This window comes from Eucyclogobius newberryi, unplaced genomic scaffold (genome assembly GCF_026437365.1).
Source record: "Eucyclogobius newberryi isolate DKJ021-1_F unplaced genomic scaffold, fEucNew1.0.hap1 SCAF_6, whole genome shotgun sequence".
Classification (NCBI taxonomy): domain Eukaryota; kingdom Metazoa; phylum Chordata; class Actinopteri; order Gobiiformes; family Gobiidae; genus Eucyclogobius; species Eucyclogobius newberryi.
In genome coordinates this window covers 14,960,745-14,976,824 of record NW_027316278.1, presented here as the reverse complement: position 1 = coordinate 14,976,824, position 16,080 = coordinate 14,960,745, and the positions used below count along the sequence as shown (strand labels likewise).

Below are 16,080 nucleotides of genomic sequence, written 5' to 3'. Positions count from 1 at the left end.
GTAAATTCCGGGTTATGCGTTAAAATTGTGTAACACAGGGTTCCACATTGTTTAATGCTTTAATTCAATTTCCTACCATAAAACAAAATTCTTTACCTGAGTAACAGCGTAAACTGCCTGCCTTGTGTATGTTAGGAGACATGTTATATGCATATTTTAGAATTTAAGAGTTATTTTTATTTTTTCCCACTTTGTCACAGAAAAAGTTCCTTCTGGTGTATAAATTTCAGCGCCATTTTCAAAGCTCCCAGCTCATTCACTTTGATGATGGCAGATTAGAGTACATGATGGCTTGAGAAGTTGCAACAGACAGAATGAGAGCATGCGTTTCCTTTGTAATCGGAGCCTATAGCTCCACTGTCAGCTTCACTCAATTTTTCCAGGAGGAAATCGTGCAGACAATTCCTACACTTATCCAGTCTGAGGAGCCGATGCTGTGGGGGGAATAGGTCTGAGAGGTGTGTTGTTTTCTGTGCACACCCAGGCTGGTAATTAAAGTTTTTTCACAGGAGCGATTGAAGAAAAAGGAGGGTAGTGGTCCGAACCAAACGCAGAGCCAAACCCTAATTACTGCATTCTTGTACTTTAACCGTTAGCTCACTGTCTCATGGGAATCCAAATCGTATATGCAGAAATGACATGGAAAGACTGACATAATCAAATAAGATACTTGAAGACAGTCGACAGTGCTGCTTGGTCAAAGTTATATTTTGTTATCTAAATGAAATGCTGTGTGCCTAAAGAGCCAATGTTTGCATCCAAATCTTTGAATCTCTTTCACATATGGAAGGAAGGAAATGCACAGGCTATTAAAGAACATAAACAGCATTACTAGAAATAAACAAGTTGTGTCCCTTAAGTATCAATGTATTTCTGTGATCTGTCTTTAACATATTGAAAGAAGGAAAGGCCTCAACTTTGGCATGTCATCACTCTTTCTCTACCGGTTTTATTCTGCTTTACAACAACAAAGCAAAGAGTTTTAATAGGCTCCATTCAGCCGTGACCGGCCAAGCAAATGTTTTCCTACATCACATCATTTCACAGATTGGATTACATCAATTTTATTTTTCTTTTCAGACAAAGGAGCAACAGGATCAAGTCTTAAACCAGACCAATAAAATCTTCCTCTACTGCGCCTTCCTGGACTATAGGTGTGTTATGATTTATGCCATTTTTATATAAATGTATGTTTTTCATACATGCGCTGTGATTGGATTGTTCAACGTGGGAGCAATAACAATACTCGAGTTGGAAACAGGCATTTCCTTTTAAATCAGAAACATATTGGCGCAACGTACATGCTCTCTAAAATCAGTCAGTGAAATGAGCCAAAACATAAATTGTGTATTGTTCAAGTGGGAGCGCGTTGTGCCTGGATACAGAGGACTCAACTCTCGTTAAGTTGTTCAAGTATGACGAATTGTGCTGCTTCCTACACCGCAGTCACTCATTGAAGTTATTTTCTATGTTTTCAGCTCTAAAGAAGGAGTATGGTCGAACAAAGGCTGCATCCGCTCAGAGGGGAACATGTCGTACTCTGTGTGTCTCTGTAACCACCTCACAAACTTTGCCATCCTCATGCAAGTCGTGCCAATAGAGGTGAGGCACATTCGAAACTCTGATAGCAAAGTCGGAATAACCACGCACACAAAAAAGCCATTCCCAGAGGATGACGTGATTTGTTTGGTTTTTGGTTTTTGGTTTTCAAACAAAGAGGGTATTGGGTATTTAAAAGTTTGTTAAAACACTAACACATTTATTTTGAACATGCATAAACACATCAAGTCCAAGCCAATGAAGACAATGACATTCTGATTCATGTGGCCCTTTAAGAAACCAATAGCAATATTAATACATTACTCTTATATAAATAAATAAATAAATTAGTAAATTGACAAATAGTGTAGGTATAATATGCACATCACTAGGTGGCTACTGTAGGGAACAAACAAAAAGGGAGCCAAGCCTGCACTTACTCAGAAACTGCATTTCCTCAAGTCGAGGAAGCTCCATTCGGATTGTCTCCTACAGTTTTGGAGTGAGTGTGCAGCCTTGTCTAAACCTGGCCCGCCAGATTAATTCCTGCAATATTTATTTCACAAACTCTTGAGAATACATCTGGTTGGGCTTGCGCTTTTCGGTTTGAGCCGCTGAGTGGCTGACCAATCACAGCAATGTAGTCGTCATGATGTCTTTTGCTGGCAGGTTTCGGCGTGACTGATATTAGTTAGAACACAATTAAATCTGGCAGAGCCAGGTTAGCTTTGTCTCCCTTTTCTACATACATACATAAATAAATAAATATAATACATGTTCCAAAAGGAGTCTCAAGAAGACTGTTGAACATCCTTTTTTTTTGTAATTATGTTTGAATTGCTTTATACTTACACCTTCTGTTAATTCCACTGGTAAACTGTCCCATAGTCCTATTCGACAAGATGAAGCACAAAAGCCTTTCCTTGTTGATTTAAATTTGGCCTTGTTCCTCAGATTAAAAGCCCCTTCCTCCCCAATAAATGGATTTTTAATATTTTCAGGTACAGAAATATAAACATCGATATAATAGAATTGTGCTAGATTCGTGATAGCATAATTTGACAAGAACTAGTGGTTTGTCAGTGGCACATTCTGATCGATCCGTCCTTGTGACTTTGGTGAGATTCTGAATATTTGAGTGGCTTTAGATGCAGACGTGTGGATAGCCGTGATGAAATGTGGCTGTTTGGTATTATTGCAAAGGTCAGTGCTCTTTCCCCCCAAACCACCAGAAAAGGCACTTCGTAACATCTGGACACAGAAACACAAATGTAGCTGCTCAAGATTTCGGACATTATCCCTGATGTTGGTCTTTAAATAGACAAGACAAATTTTGACCGCAGTGAAGTGGGCCACAGTATTTTAGGAACACCAGTTTATTTGATGCTATACTTTGCCTCAGCCACTCTCTAATTAGTGGGCTTTCTTATACCACTGCTGCAGCATCCCACAGAGCACTATTCTGGACCTCAGACTTCTGGCCTCATAATCACAAGGCACATACGAGCATGGGCAGAGGAGAAGAGCTTCCAAATATCCTACAAACTATGCAGAAACAAAGTAAATATCACTCGCTGTGGTCACCGATTGGCCTCATTTACAGGACTGTGCAATATATCATGCTTTAATCGAATCAATATCCAATTGTTTCAAATCGTTTCAATGATCAGCTTGGCGTGTTTTAATCGACAGGTCTACGGCCAAAAGTAGTCAGTAAAAGTCAGTAAAAGCCTGGAGTTTGAAATAAATGTCACTTTTTTGTATTGAATTATGCCACATAATAAAAATTCTGTGTCGTTAATATTGATGATATTAAGTTTTGAAGCCATATTTAGACATATTTGTTCTAAAAAATACAAAGTCAAAATTGTGCTCGATCCAATTTATTGTCATATTGCCCAGCCCAAGTCATCACTGAAATAAAACAAAGGGATTAACTTGCAATATATTGAATTGTACCAACTCATTGAATCTGTACAATATAAATAATTATGTAGTATATCATCAGTCGCAGCACAAAATGGTACGCTACATGCTTTGTCTAACGTGTTTTATTTTCTGTGTTCTCTGGTCTTGATTCAAAGCTCACCACTGGCCACCAGGTGGCACTGTCGACCATTGGCTATGTCGGCTGCTCAATATCCATCTTTTGCCTTGCCATCACTTTGGTCACTTTTGCAGTCCTCTCGTAAGTACACCAAACACATTCTAGTTTTGATGCATAGTTTTATAAAGATAATTTTAATTTTCAGTTCAGTTAGTACAATCCGTAATCAGCGCTACCACATCCATGCAAATCTGTCCTTTGCCATTTTGGTGGCTGAGATTCTCCTTCTCATCAGCGCTCGGTTTGATCCAGGCACTGTAAGTATTTTTGTACAAATAAAAGCCGATCCTGTTTGCAGAAATGACATGGAGATTCCTATTTTTCTCCATAGCTGCCTTGTAAAGTCATGGCCGTGCTGCTTCACTTCTTCTTCCTGAGTGCCTTTGCCTGGATGCTGGTGGAAGGCCTTCATCTTTACAGTATGGTCGTCAAAGTGTTTGGCTCTGAGGGCAGCAAACACTTCTACTACTACGGCATCGGCTGGGGTACGCTTCCAGAGGGACAAAGAAAGACAAAAGCTGACAACAAAGCACTTTTTAAAATCTTTTTTACTAGAGGCAATTTAGTGTTTATCTTTGGAAGGTGAAAAACGACATGAACATGAGCAGTCCAACCACTGCTTCCACATCATCTCATTCGAGCAGCCTCTAACCTGACCACACGACCGCATTTATTATGACTTAGTTCAATATCCTCCAAAAGCAAAGAACACTGACCTTGATAGTCTGCTTTGAGTCAACTTTCTTTACACTTTCTCTCTTTAAGTTTGTGTTTTGAACCACAGTTGATTGACAGTTTAAGTAAAAATACAGATCATGTTTATGCTTTCCTGTCAGTTTAGTCTCTCATTCACATGTCAAACCACTTAGAAACAAAGAATATGCTTTTTATTATGACTTCTTCTGGTATTTGTCTAAAAGCAATGGTTTACACAAGGATTTATTGTTCCCATTATTGTCTCTGATGATTTATTGATACTTCAAATCTTTTGTTGCACCAGATATTTCATGTAAATCTGTATTTTTCTTCTTCGCTCTGTGCATTTATAAGCGTGTTTGAAGTGTAGACAAGTTGCAGTGAAAGTGAACCCTCTTTTGTGCCAACAGTGACTCGGGCACAGTGACATTTTGCCTAAATCTGTCTTCAGCATGTGTTGACTTTGTGTGTGCCATCAGGTTCTCCGCTGTTGATCTGCGTGGTGTCCGTGACCTCAGCTCTGGACAGTTATGGAGTGGGGGATAAGTGAGTCGTTTTTCACAAACTTTGAATCAATCATGTACTTGAGTAAGAAATTGTACTTTTCAGAGTAGTTTTTGGATGCCATATTTTACTCCTACTTGAGTCAATTATTCGACATTGTAACTTTATCTTACTTGAGGCCATATTCTGGTTCTTTTTCCAGACAAACGCTTTATGTTGACAATATGAAATCATTTGAACATTTGTGTTTCTTTCACCGCTCCTTTCCCATTTCTCATTGTTGTGTACCGCATTTTCCGGACTATAAGTCGCACCAGCCAAAAAATGCATAATAGAGAAAGAAAAACATATATAAGTCACACTGGAGTATGAAATGCGGTTGCAAGTGTGAAAATAACAAATAATATCACATATAAGTCGCTCCCGAGTATATAATTCAAAAATTATGAAAAAAGGTGCAACTTATAGTCCGGAAAATACGGTATATATTTAAGAATATCACATTGGAGCGTCATTTATTGTGTTTTTGTTTAAATTACATTCAATTATAAATCAGATGTTACGTCCAGACAGTTTCTCCAAGTACTTTTTTACTCTTACTTTGTACTTCTACTTGAGTACAGTTTTTTGGATACTCTACGCACCTCTGCTTTGAATGATGTCATATTTTAAAGGACAAGAGAACAAAGGAGGCCATGATTTATTAAAAAGTTAAAATCACAATATTTTTCAATTCATTGTAGATAATTGAAGTAGTGTTGTTTATTTTGTTCTTTCACTGGTATTTTTAGGTAATACTTTTGAGCATGTGTACATTTGTTTGCAACACACCTCAAAAATAAGTATCTAATGTGATTTTCACTGAAATCTGTGCCTCTTCTGTTCCGGTAGCTGCTGGCTGTCACTGAAGAGCGGCGCCATCTGGGCATTCGTCGCACCGGCGCTCTTTGTCATCGTGGTAAGTTACGAGAAAGGATAACCGTCGGTTTTCACAGCCTGCAGATCGCCAGCTAAACCTTTAAATTGTCGCTTTTCTCTTCCAGGTGAACATTGGCATTTTGGTCTCGGTGACAAGGATCATCTCTCGCATCAGTGGAGAGAATTATAAAGTTCACGGAGACGCCAATTCTGTCAAGTGAGTTCATCCGCAAAAATGACTCAGAAATGTGTAACGTTTGAGCAAAGTCAACGTCACCAAACTGTCTTTCTTCGATTAAAGGCTGACGGCGAAAGCGGTGGCTGTACTCCTGCCTATTCTGGGCATCTCTTGGATCTTTGGTGTTCTGGCAGTCAACACTCACTCTTTGGTGTTTCTGTACATCTTTGCCATTTTCAACTCACTGCAGGTAAGTCAGCATAACATATGATACAAGAAGCTATCAACCTAAACCTGTTACTTCACACTTTTTGTAGGGCTTTTTTGTCTTCTTGTTCCACTGTCTTCTTAACTCCGAGGTATGTCTCTGTTAAATATCTTCTGGAGAGATTTCATTCAGCTCCACAGACATGTTTTGGTGATTGTTTTTGGTGTGATTTTACAGGTCAGAGCAGCATTCAAGCACAAAACCAAAGTGTGGTCGCTCACCAGCAGTTCAATTCGCAACATCAACGTGAAACCCTTTCACTCCGATATTGTGCGTATTCTTTAAAAAAAAAAAAACACATTTGAACTTGTTCTTTATTATAGTGTCACTTTAAATGCTGCTGTGCCTTTTCTTTCTTTTCAGATCAATGGAAACAAAGACGGCGTGATTCCCACTAAGATGAACACGTGGGACAAAAGCGACAATTCAGCCAATCGCATTGATCTCTCTGCAGTATAGATACATCCTGCCTGAAGGTAGTCACTCAAGGAGACCATCGTTGCTGATTTACCGTGGACTCTCCATTCAAGAGTGATTGAAATGTGCAGATGGACTGGGCCTTTTAACCGCCTGATCTTTTGAATAGTTGTGTGTGTACGTGATGAAGCGTGCACCATAAGCAGGCTGGCGTATATGTGCTCAGGTTTGTCCATTTTGCAAGTCCAGTGTTTCCCAAAAAAATGTAGATGTTTTTCTTGGCTCAATTTCTATTTCAAAGAAGACTGGTTTCACTGCTTTCGATAGCCCATCATCATTACTAATTCTGTATCTAGCAGGCCATAAATAATATTTTTTTTTTTGGCTGAAATTGTATTTATTTATTATGTGACGTGAGATCTTTCCCTCTTTTCCAAGACTTTTACTGACATTGTAAGTCACTGTGTAAATAGTTTATGTTTGTGTGTCTTATTTTATATAAATTGTTCGATATTTTGTTGTACCTCACTTAGTTGAAAGCTGCATATTGTGTCATGCCCTGTCCTTGTGGAGAAAGGTGATTGATTGCTGTGAAGGTTCTGTGGCTATTTGATTTTTTCATTTTAATCCTTTGTAAATAAATCTATTGGTACTTTTTCTCCCGACTGTTGGTATTGTAAGTAAGTATACTGTGAGGAAAGAGACTTATTAAGAGTTACACTTTACCAACACAGGCCTCTCCATCAGGATCCATCCAACTCCCTTTTCATGTCATACTTAATAGTTTTCTATTTTTAATATTTTCTCATGATATCATGTTCTTTACTTTCATGCTCTCTTAGCCATTAAATCATTTTGACAAATAGTTTCAATGTTTTATTAGTTGTCCTCTCAGTATACATGCGGTTGTAGCGAGAACGTCATCGCGATTGTGGAAAGATTTTCTGTCTCGCAGCAAACAGTATACTAAACGTGTTTGCCCAGCGGTTAGAGGCGCGGACTCACATGTGTGAAGTCTTGAGTTCAATTCCCGCTTTTGGCACAATAAAAAAAAAAAAAAATCGGGTTTAAACATTAAGGTTTAGGCGTTAGGGTTAAGGTTACAGGGTTAGGGTTAAGGTTAAGGTTAAGGTTAGGGTTAGGGTTAGGGTTAGGGTTAGGGTTAAGGCTAGGGTTAAGGTTAGGGTTAGGGTTAGGGTTAAGGCTAGGGTTAAGGTTAGGGTTAGGGTTAAGGTAAGGGTTAGGGTTAAGGCTAGGGTTAAGGTTAGGGTTAGGGTTAGGGTTAGGGTTAGGGTTAAGGTAAGGGTTAGGGTTAAGTTGGGGCTCCAGAAACGGGATGACGGTCTCGCCACAACCGCATGTTCTCAGTATGCAACATTACAAATTAAGGCTTATCAATACCTTTGTAGGATTCTGAATTATATTTAGACACAGAATTCTTATCTAGGATCAGGGACCATGAAAAGTATTTGGCCAAATATTATGTTTAGTAATTTCCCATAGCTCTAGTTTTAAAATAGAGCTTCTATTTTATTCTATTTTACGACGCGTCCCTGAAAGCACCGACGCAACAGTGTCGCGCATGCGCAGTCTGACTAGTACATGTTTTGGAAAGGTGAGCGGCGTCCAATATCACTGCAGACCAGACTTGTACAAGTAGTTTACATGTTAAGACGAGCCGGTGTCAACGCTGGTGCGATTATATCATCGTTTGTTTACACTTTAGATAACTTATTTCACTGTCGACACCTTCTTCGTGAGGTTTTCTTGTGTTTGTCGTGGGATATTGCATTTTTCCTCCATGAAATGACACCGTGAGAGTTTCGTGGGGCTGTGCTTCCTAAAGTACAACCTCGTAAACCTGCTGGAAAACTCTGATCTGTTTCTTTGCCATGGAGTCTATCGGGAAGTTTGAGTTCAGCAGAAAGGACCTTATTGGCCATGGAGCCTTTGCGGTCGTGTTCAAAGGCAGACACAAACAGGTAGTTTTTTTTGGACACTTGTGCTCTTTACATCAAGCTATTATATTAATCGTTTGCAGTATTATTAACTAGTAACTATAATCTATATTAACCATAATCTATATTACAAGAAACGGAACTGGGAAGTTGCCATAAAATGTATCAACAAGAAAAACCTGGCCAATTCACAGTCACTGCTTGGTAAAGAGATAAAAATATTGAAGGTAATGTATTTCCCTTTTATACAAGAGCTGTTGTTTGTTTGTTTTTAAAATGTGAGTTTTCCCCCTTTTGTTTCTTTCAGGAGCTCAAACATGACAATATTGTTCGACTACTTGAATATCAGGTAGGACACATTTTCTCTCAGGTGATGCAAACACTGTCATTTTTTTGTCATCAAACTTAAATGGTTAAATAATATGGCCACAAACCATGAGCGCAGGACAAGTCTGCATGTTTGACTAGTGATTTCCCTCTTCTCCTCTTGCCAAACACTAGACATGTGAGAGCTGATGCAGCATGTTGTAAACAGGTGACGACTCGCAGCTGCTCAAACAACAGCTCATAAAACGTTTGAATTTGACACTGGCACATGGCACATAAAACAACACAAAGAACCTCTTGATGAGTCGACCCGTGTGCATGGTACAGGGAACAACAGTGTAAATGACTGAAAAACGGTTATATTGTATTCTTCAGTGCTCATGTTACTCACTTACTTACTTATTCACAACTCCTTTCGTCGCCTCACAGTCTGCTGCGTTTTAAGTGGAAATCTTGTGCCCCGTTTAATTTAGGAGGTGTCGCAAATGGTTCTGGGGTGCTTAGAATAACTCCTGTCACTCAGAATCACTGGAAGAGCCGACAGTGATGCTCCTGGAAGTTGTTTTTGTTGTGTGACGTGGGAAAATATTTGTGTCTAGCAAATGTAATCATCAAAGTGTTTGTTTGGTTCAACAGGAGATTGGTGGTTGTGTCTATCTAGTTATGGAGGTGAGTTTTACAAATGATGACATTCATTCATACTATTGATCATGGGCCACGTGTTAATCAAACCTCTTTTGTTTGTTTCATTATTTGTTGTAGTACTGTAATGGAGGAGACTTGGCTGAGTATCTTCACTGTAAGAAGAGCATATTCCTTTTGCCCTCACTATTCATATCAATTAAAAATAGATTTGTTGATGCTCCGCTGTATTAGATAACAGTACTAGCATATAATCATGTCATTGCAATTGCAATTTTTCCCCTAAAGATATCCCTAACACCACGACTTTTTGTAGGACAGTCTTACAAAAGTTATTGCCCCTGACTTAAGCTCTGAGATATTTATTCACAGGATTTGTTTTCATGATGTCACTGCATGTCCGTTGCTTGCTTCCGTCACTTCATCAAGTTGCCCAATTTGTGCCACTGCCCCGTGGCACTGGGCCATTTGCAACACAACCCTCAGTGACACTCGCATGACCTTACTCAACACTCCAATGTGCCATAACTAGATACTAAGAGTTTGCCCTATAGCAGACTCCATTTACTCTTTTGACGTACAGCACAATCTTTAAATAATGTGAAGTACTAAATGTATCTAAATGAATTATTTTTACATCTAGCAAAGGGCACCCTGAGTGAGGACACAATCCGCATTTTTCTTCAACAAATAGTTCAAGCCATGAAAGTTCTACAGGGCCAAGGCGTCCTGCACAGAGACCTCAAACCACAAAACATTTTGTTGTGCCATGGTGAAGGGCGAAGAGCAAGTTCTGTCAATATTTGCATCAAAATAGGTAAAAAATAAATAATTTATGGATGTATTTGTGCCCATGTAAGCCTTTCACCTACTGATGCTATCGTATGCTTATTGATTTACAGCTGACTTTGGGTTTGCTAGGCACCTCCAGACAAACACTATGGCCGCCACATTGTGCGGCTCTCCCATGTACATGGTAAGTACTTTCAGAATTTTCATTTTCCATCCATCCCTCCCTTTTCTACCGCTTGTTCCCTTTCGGGGTCGCGGGTGACTGGAGCCTATCCCAGTGACTTCGGGCCTTAGGCGGGGTACACCCTGAACAGTGGCCAACTTGTCGCAGGGCCGACACAGAGACATAGACATTACAGACAGACATTCACTCTCACATTCATTCGCTAGGACCAATTTACTAATTTTACAAATTTTGCCTAACACATGCATGTCTTTGGACGGTGGGAGGAGCCAGAGAACCCACGGTAATACGGGGAGGACATGCAGACTCCACTCAGAGAGATTATGTGATGTTGGTCTGAATAATAATACTATATGTGCCTAAACTGTGTTTGTGTTAACACAGGCCCCAGAAGTCATCATGTCCCAGAACTATGATGCAAAAGCAGATCTGTGGAGTATTGGGACCATCGTTTACCAGTGTCTGACAGGAAAGGCCCCATTTTATGTGAGTTGCACAAGCTTCTATTGGAAAGTATATGGTAAACAAAATGATCCAAAAATATAGTCAAATGCCTGTCACCCTCATCGAATGCTTTAGTGTTCAAATAGATAGATAGTGGCCTTCTATAGAAACATGTTTCCCATAAACATTTCTGTGAATCAAGATAAATGATAATAATAAATAAAATCACAAGTTCACAACTGATGGTATCACTTACTGCCCTGTCACACTCAGATTTTCCTGGAGATGTTCTTTAGGTATTTTTGTTTCCACATGGCAGAGCTGATCTGATCTCTTTTGGCCAAGCTAACTCCTCAGTATTCCATGTTGACAGCTGAGGAAGAGCCGGGAATATTCTGTTGATTTGACCCTTTGCACCTAAAGTTTTATTTATGGGACAGTTTCCTTGAATGCTTGTTCTCAGAAAAAGGGAAGATTTATTTGAGTTTCTGTTAGGCCGTAAGTTAAAATGTTGGACAGATGACAATGTTTGCTTAGTTAAGACATCTTTGCTGTCTCCACAAAGTCATTTGCCATTCTGATCTAGGATTCCTTTCACTTTGTGCATGTTTGTGTGTTGTTTAGGCCAGCACGCCCCAGGAACTCCGACTTTTTTATGAAACCAACAGGACCCTCTTGCCCAGGTTGGTGCTTTGTAACAACAAACACTTTAACACATGCTAAACCGAGAGATCAAATCAGTGTTATTATATAATGCCATAAGTGAAACATTTATGGATAGCTTGCTAATTTATTCATGCAGATGTTTTTCATTGATCGCAGTGGCTCTAGATATCGTGTTAAAACAAGTCTTATGATGTTTGAAATAAGACCTGGAGAGAGTTCACAGTGGATAGTTTTTCCTGCGGTCCAGCAACGTCCCCCCCCCCCTCATGGCTGCACCAGACTTATCTTTGGAAGTGATAAAGTCGATTGTATTCTCTTGTTTGTGCATGTGGTGGCCGAGACCGTTGTTTCCTAATCATTTCTATATATAACCTTTCAGAGCTGCATGTTAGGGGTCGGGGCGGCTATCGTTTTCCACATGACCCACATAACTCCACACAGACATAAACATGCACAGAGTTGTTGCTAATACTTGTCATGGTCTGAAAGTGGAGCCATAAAAGTTGATAAAATAATATTTTTTTTGAACATCGTTATTATGAAAGCTTTGGCAATAAAATGTGAATTTGCTTTGTCTTAGCATACCAAAGGAGACATCTAGTAACTTAAGACATCTCTTGTTGGGACTGTTGCAAAGAAACCCGAAAGACAGGATGACCTTTGGTAAGTACTGATATCGAGGGTGCATTTAATTTTTTTTACGATTGACCAATGTCTTTCACGCAGTTATTTACTTTTACAGAGGAGTTTTTCCACCATCCTTTCATAAAACTCGACTCGTCATCCAGAAAATGTAGGCACAGTATCCTATAATAATTTTACCGTAGTTTGTCAATGTTCATTTCAAAGATTACATGTATACATACTATACTTTTCAACAGGTGCACCAACTACAGTGTTGTTTTACCCAAAGTGTGGCACTGCTAGTTGTGGTTCCCTGGCCTCTCATCCTGCCGCCTCTCCAGTTAGTTTCAGACAAATGCTCCTTTAGTGGTTGTGATTTGCAATAAATTGTGTTAAATATAAACATATACATTCACAGGAGCCTTCAGGATTCCCATTGACAGAGGGAGCTGGAGAAGATCATACAAATGTGCCATCCTTCACTGACGAATATGTCATGGTGCCTACCCAATCTCCCAGTAAGCTTGAACCCTTATTCTGTTGTGTGTTTGTGCGTGCGTGTGTCAACGCACTTCTCCCGACCAAATAAACTGATAATGGTAACATTTTACTTTCCAGGTGAATACTCCAGTGATGTGGAATCTGAGTCATCCATTGCGAGTTGTTTGATTAACAGCGGGTGAGTTTCACGTGTGCTGGTCACAATTCTATATAGACACCATTCGCTGAAAGATGGCTTTTTACAGAGGCTCATTAGCGCTGGAAATCAATAAGGCAGCAGGACGAACACCACCATGCTCTCCTCTCCTTCCCCATCCTTGTACATCTGACAGGTTAGAAAACATATTAACTGCTTGTTTTTAATTATTTAAAGTACAAACTGGTGATTCTCAGTTTTCATTTAATCAGCAAACCTTTGGTGGCCCCTCCCCACAAGAGCAACCGCTCCTTGCCCATTCCTGTGCCCACTCAGGTCCGCAATTATCAGCGAATGGAACAGAACCTGCTGCCGGCAGGTTTGCATGGCTCTACCAGGCATGTGCCACACCCTCAGCTGTGCTGTGTATCCTCCTGATGGTTTGTATGTTATGTTGGTACTTACTTTGTTCTCAAACTTTCAGAGTCAAGCTTTGTTGTGCTGAAAACAGCAGTCTGCCTCTAGAGCTCGCCATAGGAGGGGCAAGACCACAACCATCTTCACCTGAATGTGCGTTGAACCTAGCAATGTCTCGCAGAGGTTGAGGGCTGAAATGCCTTGTCCCTTTTTACTTTCCACTGTAACATTAAACATGTTCTATATACTGTATATTTTAGTTGGAAGAACACCACGAGTCTCTGAGCAAACATTACCACTCTGCACCAGGACTTTATTGGTCACTGATACAAAAGATGGTCTGTTGCAGGTTTGTATTTTTAATATAATTGTAAGGTATACGTTCTTTGTTGAATTATTCTGGGAAACAATTTGTTTTTGAAAGTAAAGATGTGCTGTTCTTCTTCAGGTCCCCAGTAACTTGCACAAAAGGAGAAGAACAGTTGGGGACTTGCCATTGCTTCGTCAATTTGTTCCCTACGGTAACAACGAAGGGCATATTAAAAGGTCAGGGCAAATGCACCTACAGTAATGTTTCTTAGGCCATGAGATTACACTAAACTATCTAACTTTTACAGAACACTAAGCGCGGTCAGGCTGTCTGACATGCTTCTGAAAGCAGCGTATGAAGCTACTCCTGTGGATGGAGGATCACAGGAGAGCCTATATGAGACAGATCTAGGTAAGAAATTAATCAAGAGCTGCATATTAAAAAGACTAGGAAATAAACAGCATGTTGTATTGTTTGAGCACCATCTTGTGGTTACATAATTCATTTTTTCCTCTCAGATGGCTCCCCAGTAACTGTCTTCACAATAGAGTCCCCAAATGTTCCAGCTAACACGAGGCTTTTACCTGGTACGCTTTAATTATTAAATGTTATGTTGTGGGGGTTTTTCTTTCTTTTTTTTCTTTTACTAACTTATTATTTATTATTTACTGTCATTTATGAAATTGTAACAGGCTCCCCCAACTTTAAGAGCTCTCCCTGGCTCAACAGTCGGCCCCTTCAGAGAGGAACTCGTAGAAACAGTGAAAATGAAGCTATGGATGACAGTCCACTGACCAATGTGGTGTTTCACCTGCCACAACTCCCCGAAGAGACACTGATGGAGGTATAGAATCCTTTTTTTTTTTGGACAGAAAATGTATTTCAGTACTATAGAAATCATATTGTTCATTATAGATCATCATTTTAGAACTATTTTCATGTTTTCAATCTTGTATTTAAAATGTAGTTTGTAACATAGTAATTACGCTATAACATGCAATGTGTTTTTTCAGCAATCCCATACAGATGCCCTGAACAATCTACGTTTCACTTTGGCTTTTGTTCACTGCATTATGGAATTGGCTGCATCAAAGGATCCAAGTCTGAACACCACCAGCAGTCCTGATGTTTCCTTTTTAGAGCAAAGCATGTTGACCGATCAAATCAGCCTTTTAAGTCGAGAGTGGAGGTAAAGATTGTGGAAATAGGCACCTCGTCTGTACTTTTTACATAATCTTGTTTATTCTTATTCTTATGTATTCTTATGTTTATTCTTGTATCTTGCAGTTATGCCAGTCAATTATTGTTGTACATGAAGGCTGAAGATTTCCTTTCATCAGCCTTGCATGCTGCCAAAGAGGATATCAAACAAGGCCAGCTCCTCCCCTCTGCAACAGCAAAACAAGGTAATAATTAACATGCTTATTGATTAAATCCACATTTATATAATTTTTAAATATTATGTTTCTTCTAGTAATTCGGAGACTTAATGACATGTACAAGTGTTGCGTGTCCTTTTGCCGCTCCCTCAATGATCAACTGCAAAACTTCCTTCTTGACAAACAGAAGCTCATTGACCGCTTCAATGGACTTACAGCGGAGAAGCTCATTTATAGCCACTCTGTGCACATGGTGAGCTCATACTATCTAAAAACAGCTATATCCAAATCTTCTTGTTTTACCCTAATGTGTAATGTGTCCAGGTGCAGTCTGCCGCTCTTGATGAAATGTTTCATTATGGGCTGGCTTCGGCTCAGAGATACCATAAGGCTCTTATTCTTATGGAGGGCCTGTCCAGAATCCTCACAGAACAAAATGACATTGACAGTGTGGAGAAATGTATGTATTACATTTATTGTCATAATAACTACTATTTTCTCTTTTCATTAATGTGATTTTTATTTTTTTATTTTTTTTTATTTTTTTTTAAACAGGTAAGCAGTGCATTGAGCGGCGCCTCTCAGCTCTTCATACCTCCTGATGTTCCATGTGTATGCTGAGAAATAGTTACCTTATTCTTAGTTATTTTGCTGATTTAAGCACTTTATCACTGGAGCTGACCACATGAAGCATCTGTTTATTTTCCCTTTATGGTTTGTAATTGTATATTTTATTGTGCAAGACATACTTGAACTCAGTTGTAATTATTTGAACACTAATAATGAATCAGGTTAACAATCCAATTTATTAGATTGGTTTTTAATATTTTGCACATGCATTCATCTGAGAAGGTTTTAAATGGGGTTTACTTGAAACAAATGTTTTGGCACAAACATATTTATTGTACAGTATTTATTGATATGTTGTGTGATCCTGTCACTTTTAAGTTTGGCTAAATTCAGATTCACACTGACTGTTGGTGTTCCTTTGCATTGGTGTTTTTCTTACGGTGTAACGTTGTGAAAATGTATTTGCGTGTTAAAATAAAAGTGTAGCCTTGTTTTGTCTGCTC

The 16,080-nt window shown here is 39.3% G+C and overlaps 2 protein-coding genes across 5 annotated transcripts in view; both read left to right on the top strand.

Annotated features, from left to right (window-relative positions):
• adgrd1 (adhesion G protein-coupled receptor D1) overlaps positions 1 to 7,492 on the top strand; it is a 36,760-nt gene extending 29,268 nt beyond the window's left edge. For all 3 annotated transcript variants that reach the window (XM_072433324.1, XM_072433323.1, XM_072433325.1), the window contains 12 exons: positions 1,081 to 1,154; positions 1,479 to 1,602; positions 3,624 to 3,727; positions 3,792 to 3,903; positions 3,978 to 4,131; positions 4,822 to 4,888; positions 5,738 to 5,804; positions 5,890 to 5,981; positions 6,066 to 6,192; positions 6,260 to 6,301; positions 6,388 to 6,480; positions 6,574 to 7,492. In XM_072433324.1, the coding sequence (XP_072289425.1) occupies positions 1,081 to 1,154; positions 1,479 to 1,602; positions 3,624 to 3,727; positions 3,792 to 3,903; positions 3,978 to 4,131; positions 4,822 to 4,888; positions 5,738 to 5,804; positions 5,890 to 5,981; positions 6,066 to 6,192; positions 6,260 to 6,301; positions 6,388 to 6,480; positions 6,574 to 6,669 (1,152 nt within the window). In that variant the 3' untranslated portion in view covers positions 6,670 to 7,492. The remainder of the gene's footprint in view (positions 1 to 1,080; positions 1,155 to 1,478; positions 1,603 to 3,623; positions 3,728 to 3,791; positions 3,904 to 3,977; positions 4,132 to 4,821; positions 4,889 to 5,737; positions 5,805 to 5,889; positions 5,982 to 6,065; positions 6,193 to 6,259; positions 6,302 to 6,387; positions 6,481 to 6,573) is intronic.
• Positions 7,493 to 8,207: 715 nt separating this feature from the next.
• Positions 8,208 to 16,068, top strand: ulk1a (unc-51 like autophagy activating kinase 1a). 2 transcript variants are annotated; one of them, XM_072432787.1, is made up of 28 exons: positions 8,208 to 8,242; positions 8,354 to 8,609; positions 8,720 to 8,812; positions 8,893 to 8,934; positions 9,549 to 9,581; positions 9,675 to 9,711; positions 10,198 to 10,371; positions 10,457 to 10,530; positions 10,915 to 11,016; positions 11,599 to 11,657; positions 12,221 to 12,303; positions 12,383 to 12,433; positions 12,522 to 12,604; positions 12,683 to 12,782; positions 12,883 to 12,943; positions 13,011 to 13,097; positions 13,174 to 13,299; positions 13,386 to 13,471; positions 13,579 to 13,667; positions 13,767 to 13,864; positions 13,936 to 14,039; positions 14,147 to 14,215; positions 14,321 to 14,472; positions 14,642 to 14,817; positions 14,916 to 15,034; positions 15,103 to 15,260; positions 15,332 to 15,467; positions 15,563 to 16,068. In XM_072432787.1, exons 2-28 carry the CDS (start codon positions 8,520 to 8,522, stop codon positions 15,607 to 15,609), a joined length of 2,529 nt encoding a protein of 842 aa, XP_072288888.1. In that variant the 5' UTR covers positions 8,208 to 8,242; positions 8,354 to 8,519; the 3' UTR covers positions 15,610 to 16,068. The 2 variants fall into 2 exon arrangements, with proteins under 2 accessions (XP_072288888.1, XP_072288887.1); XM_072432786.1 differs by lacking the exon at positions 8,208 to 8,242 and having other exon boundaries at positions 8,275 to 8,609.
• Positions 16,069 to 16,080: the final 12 nt, after the last annotated feature.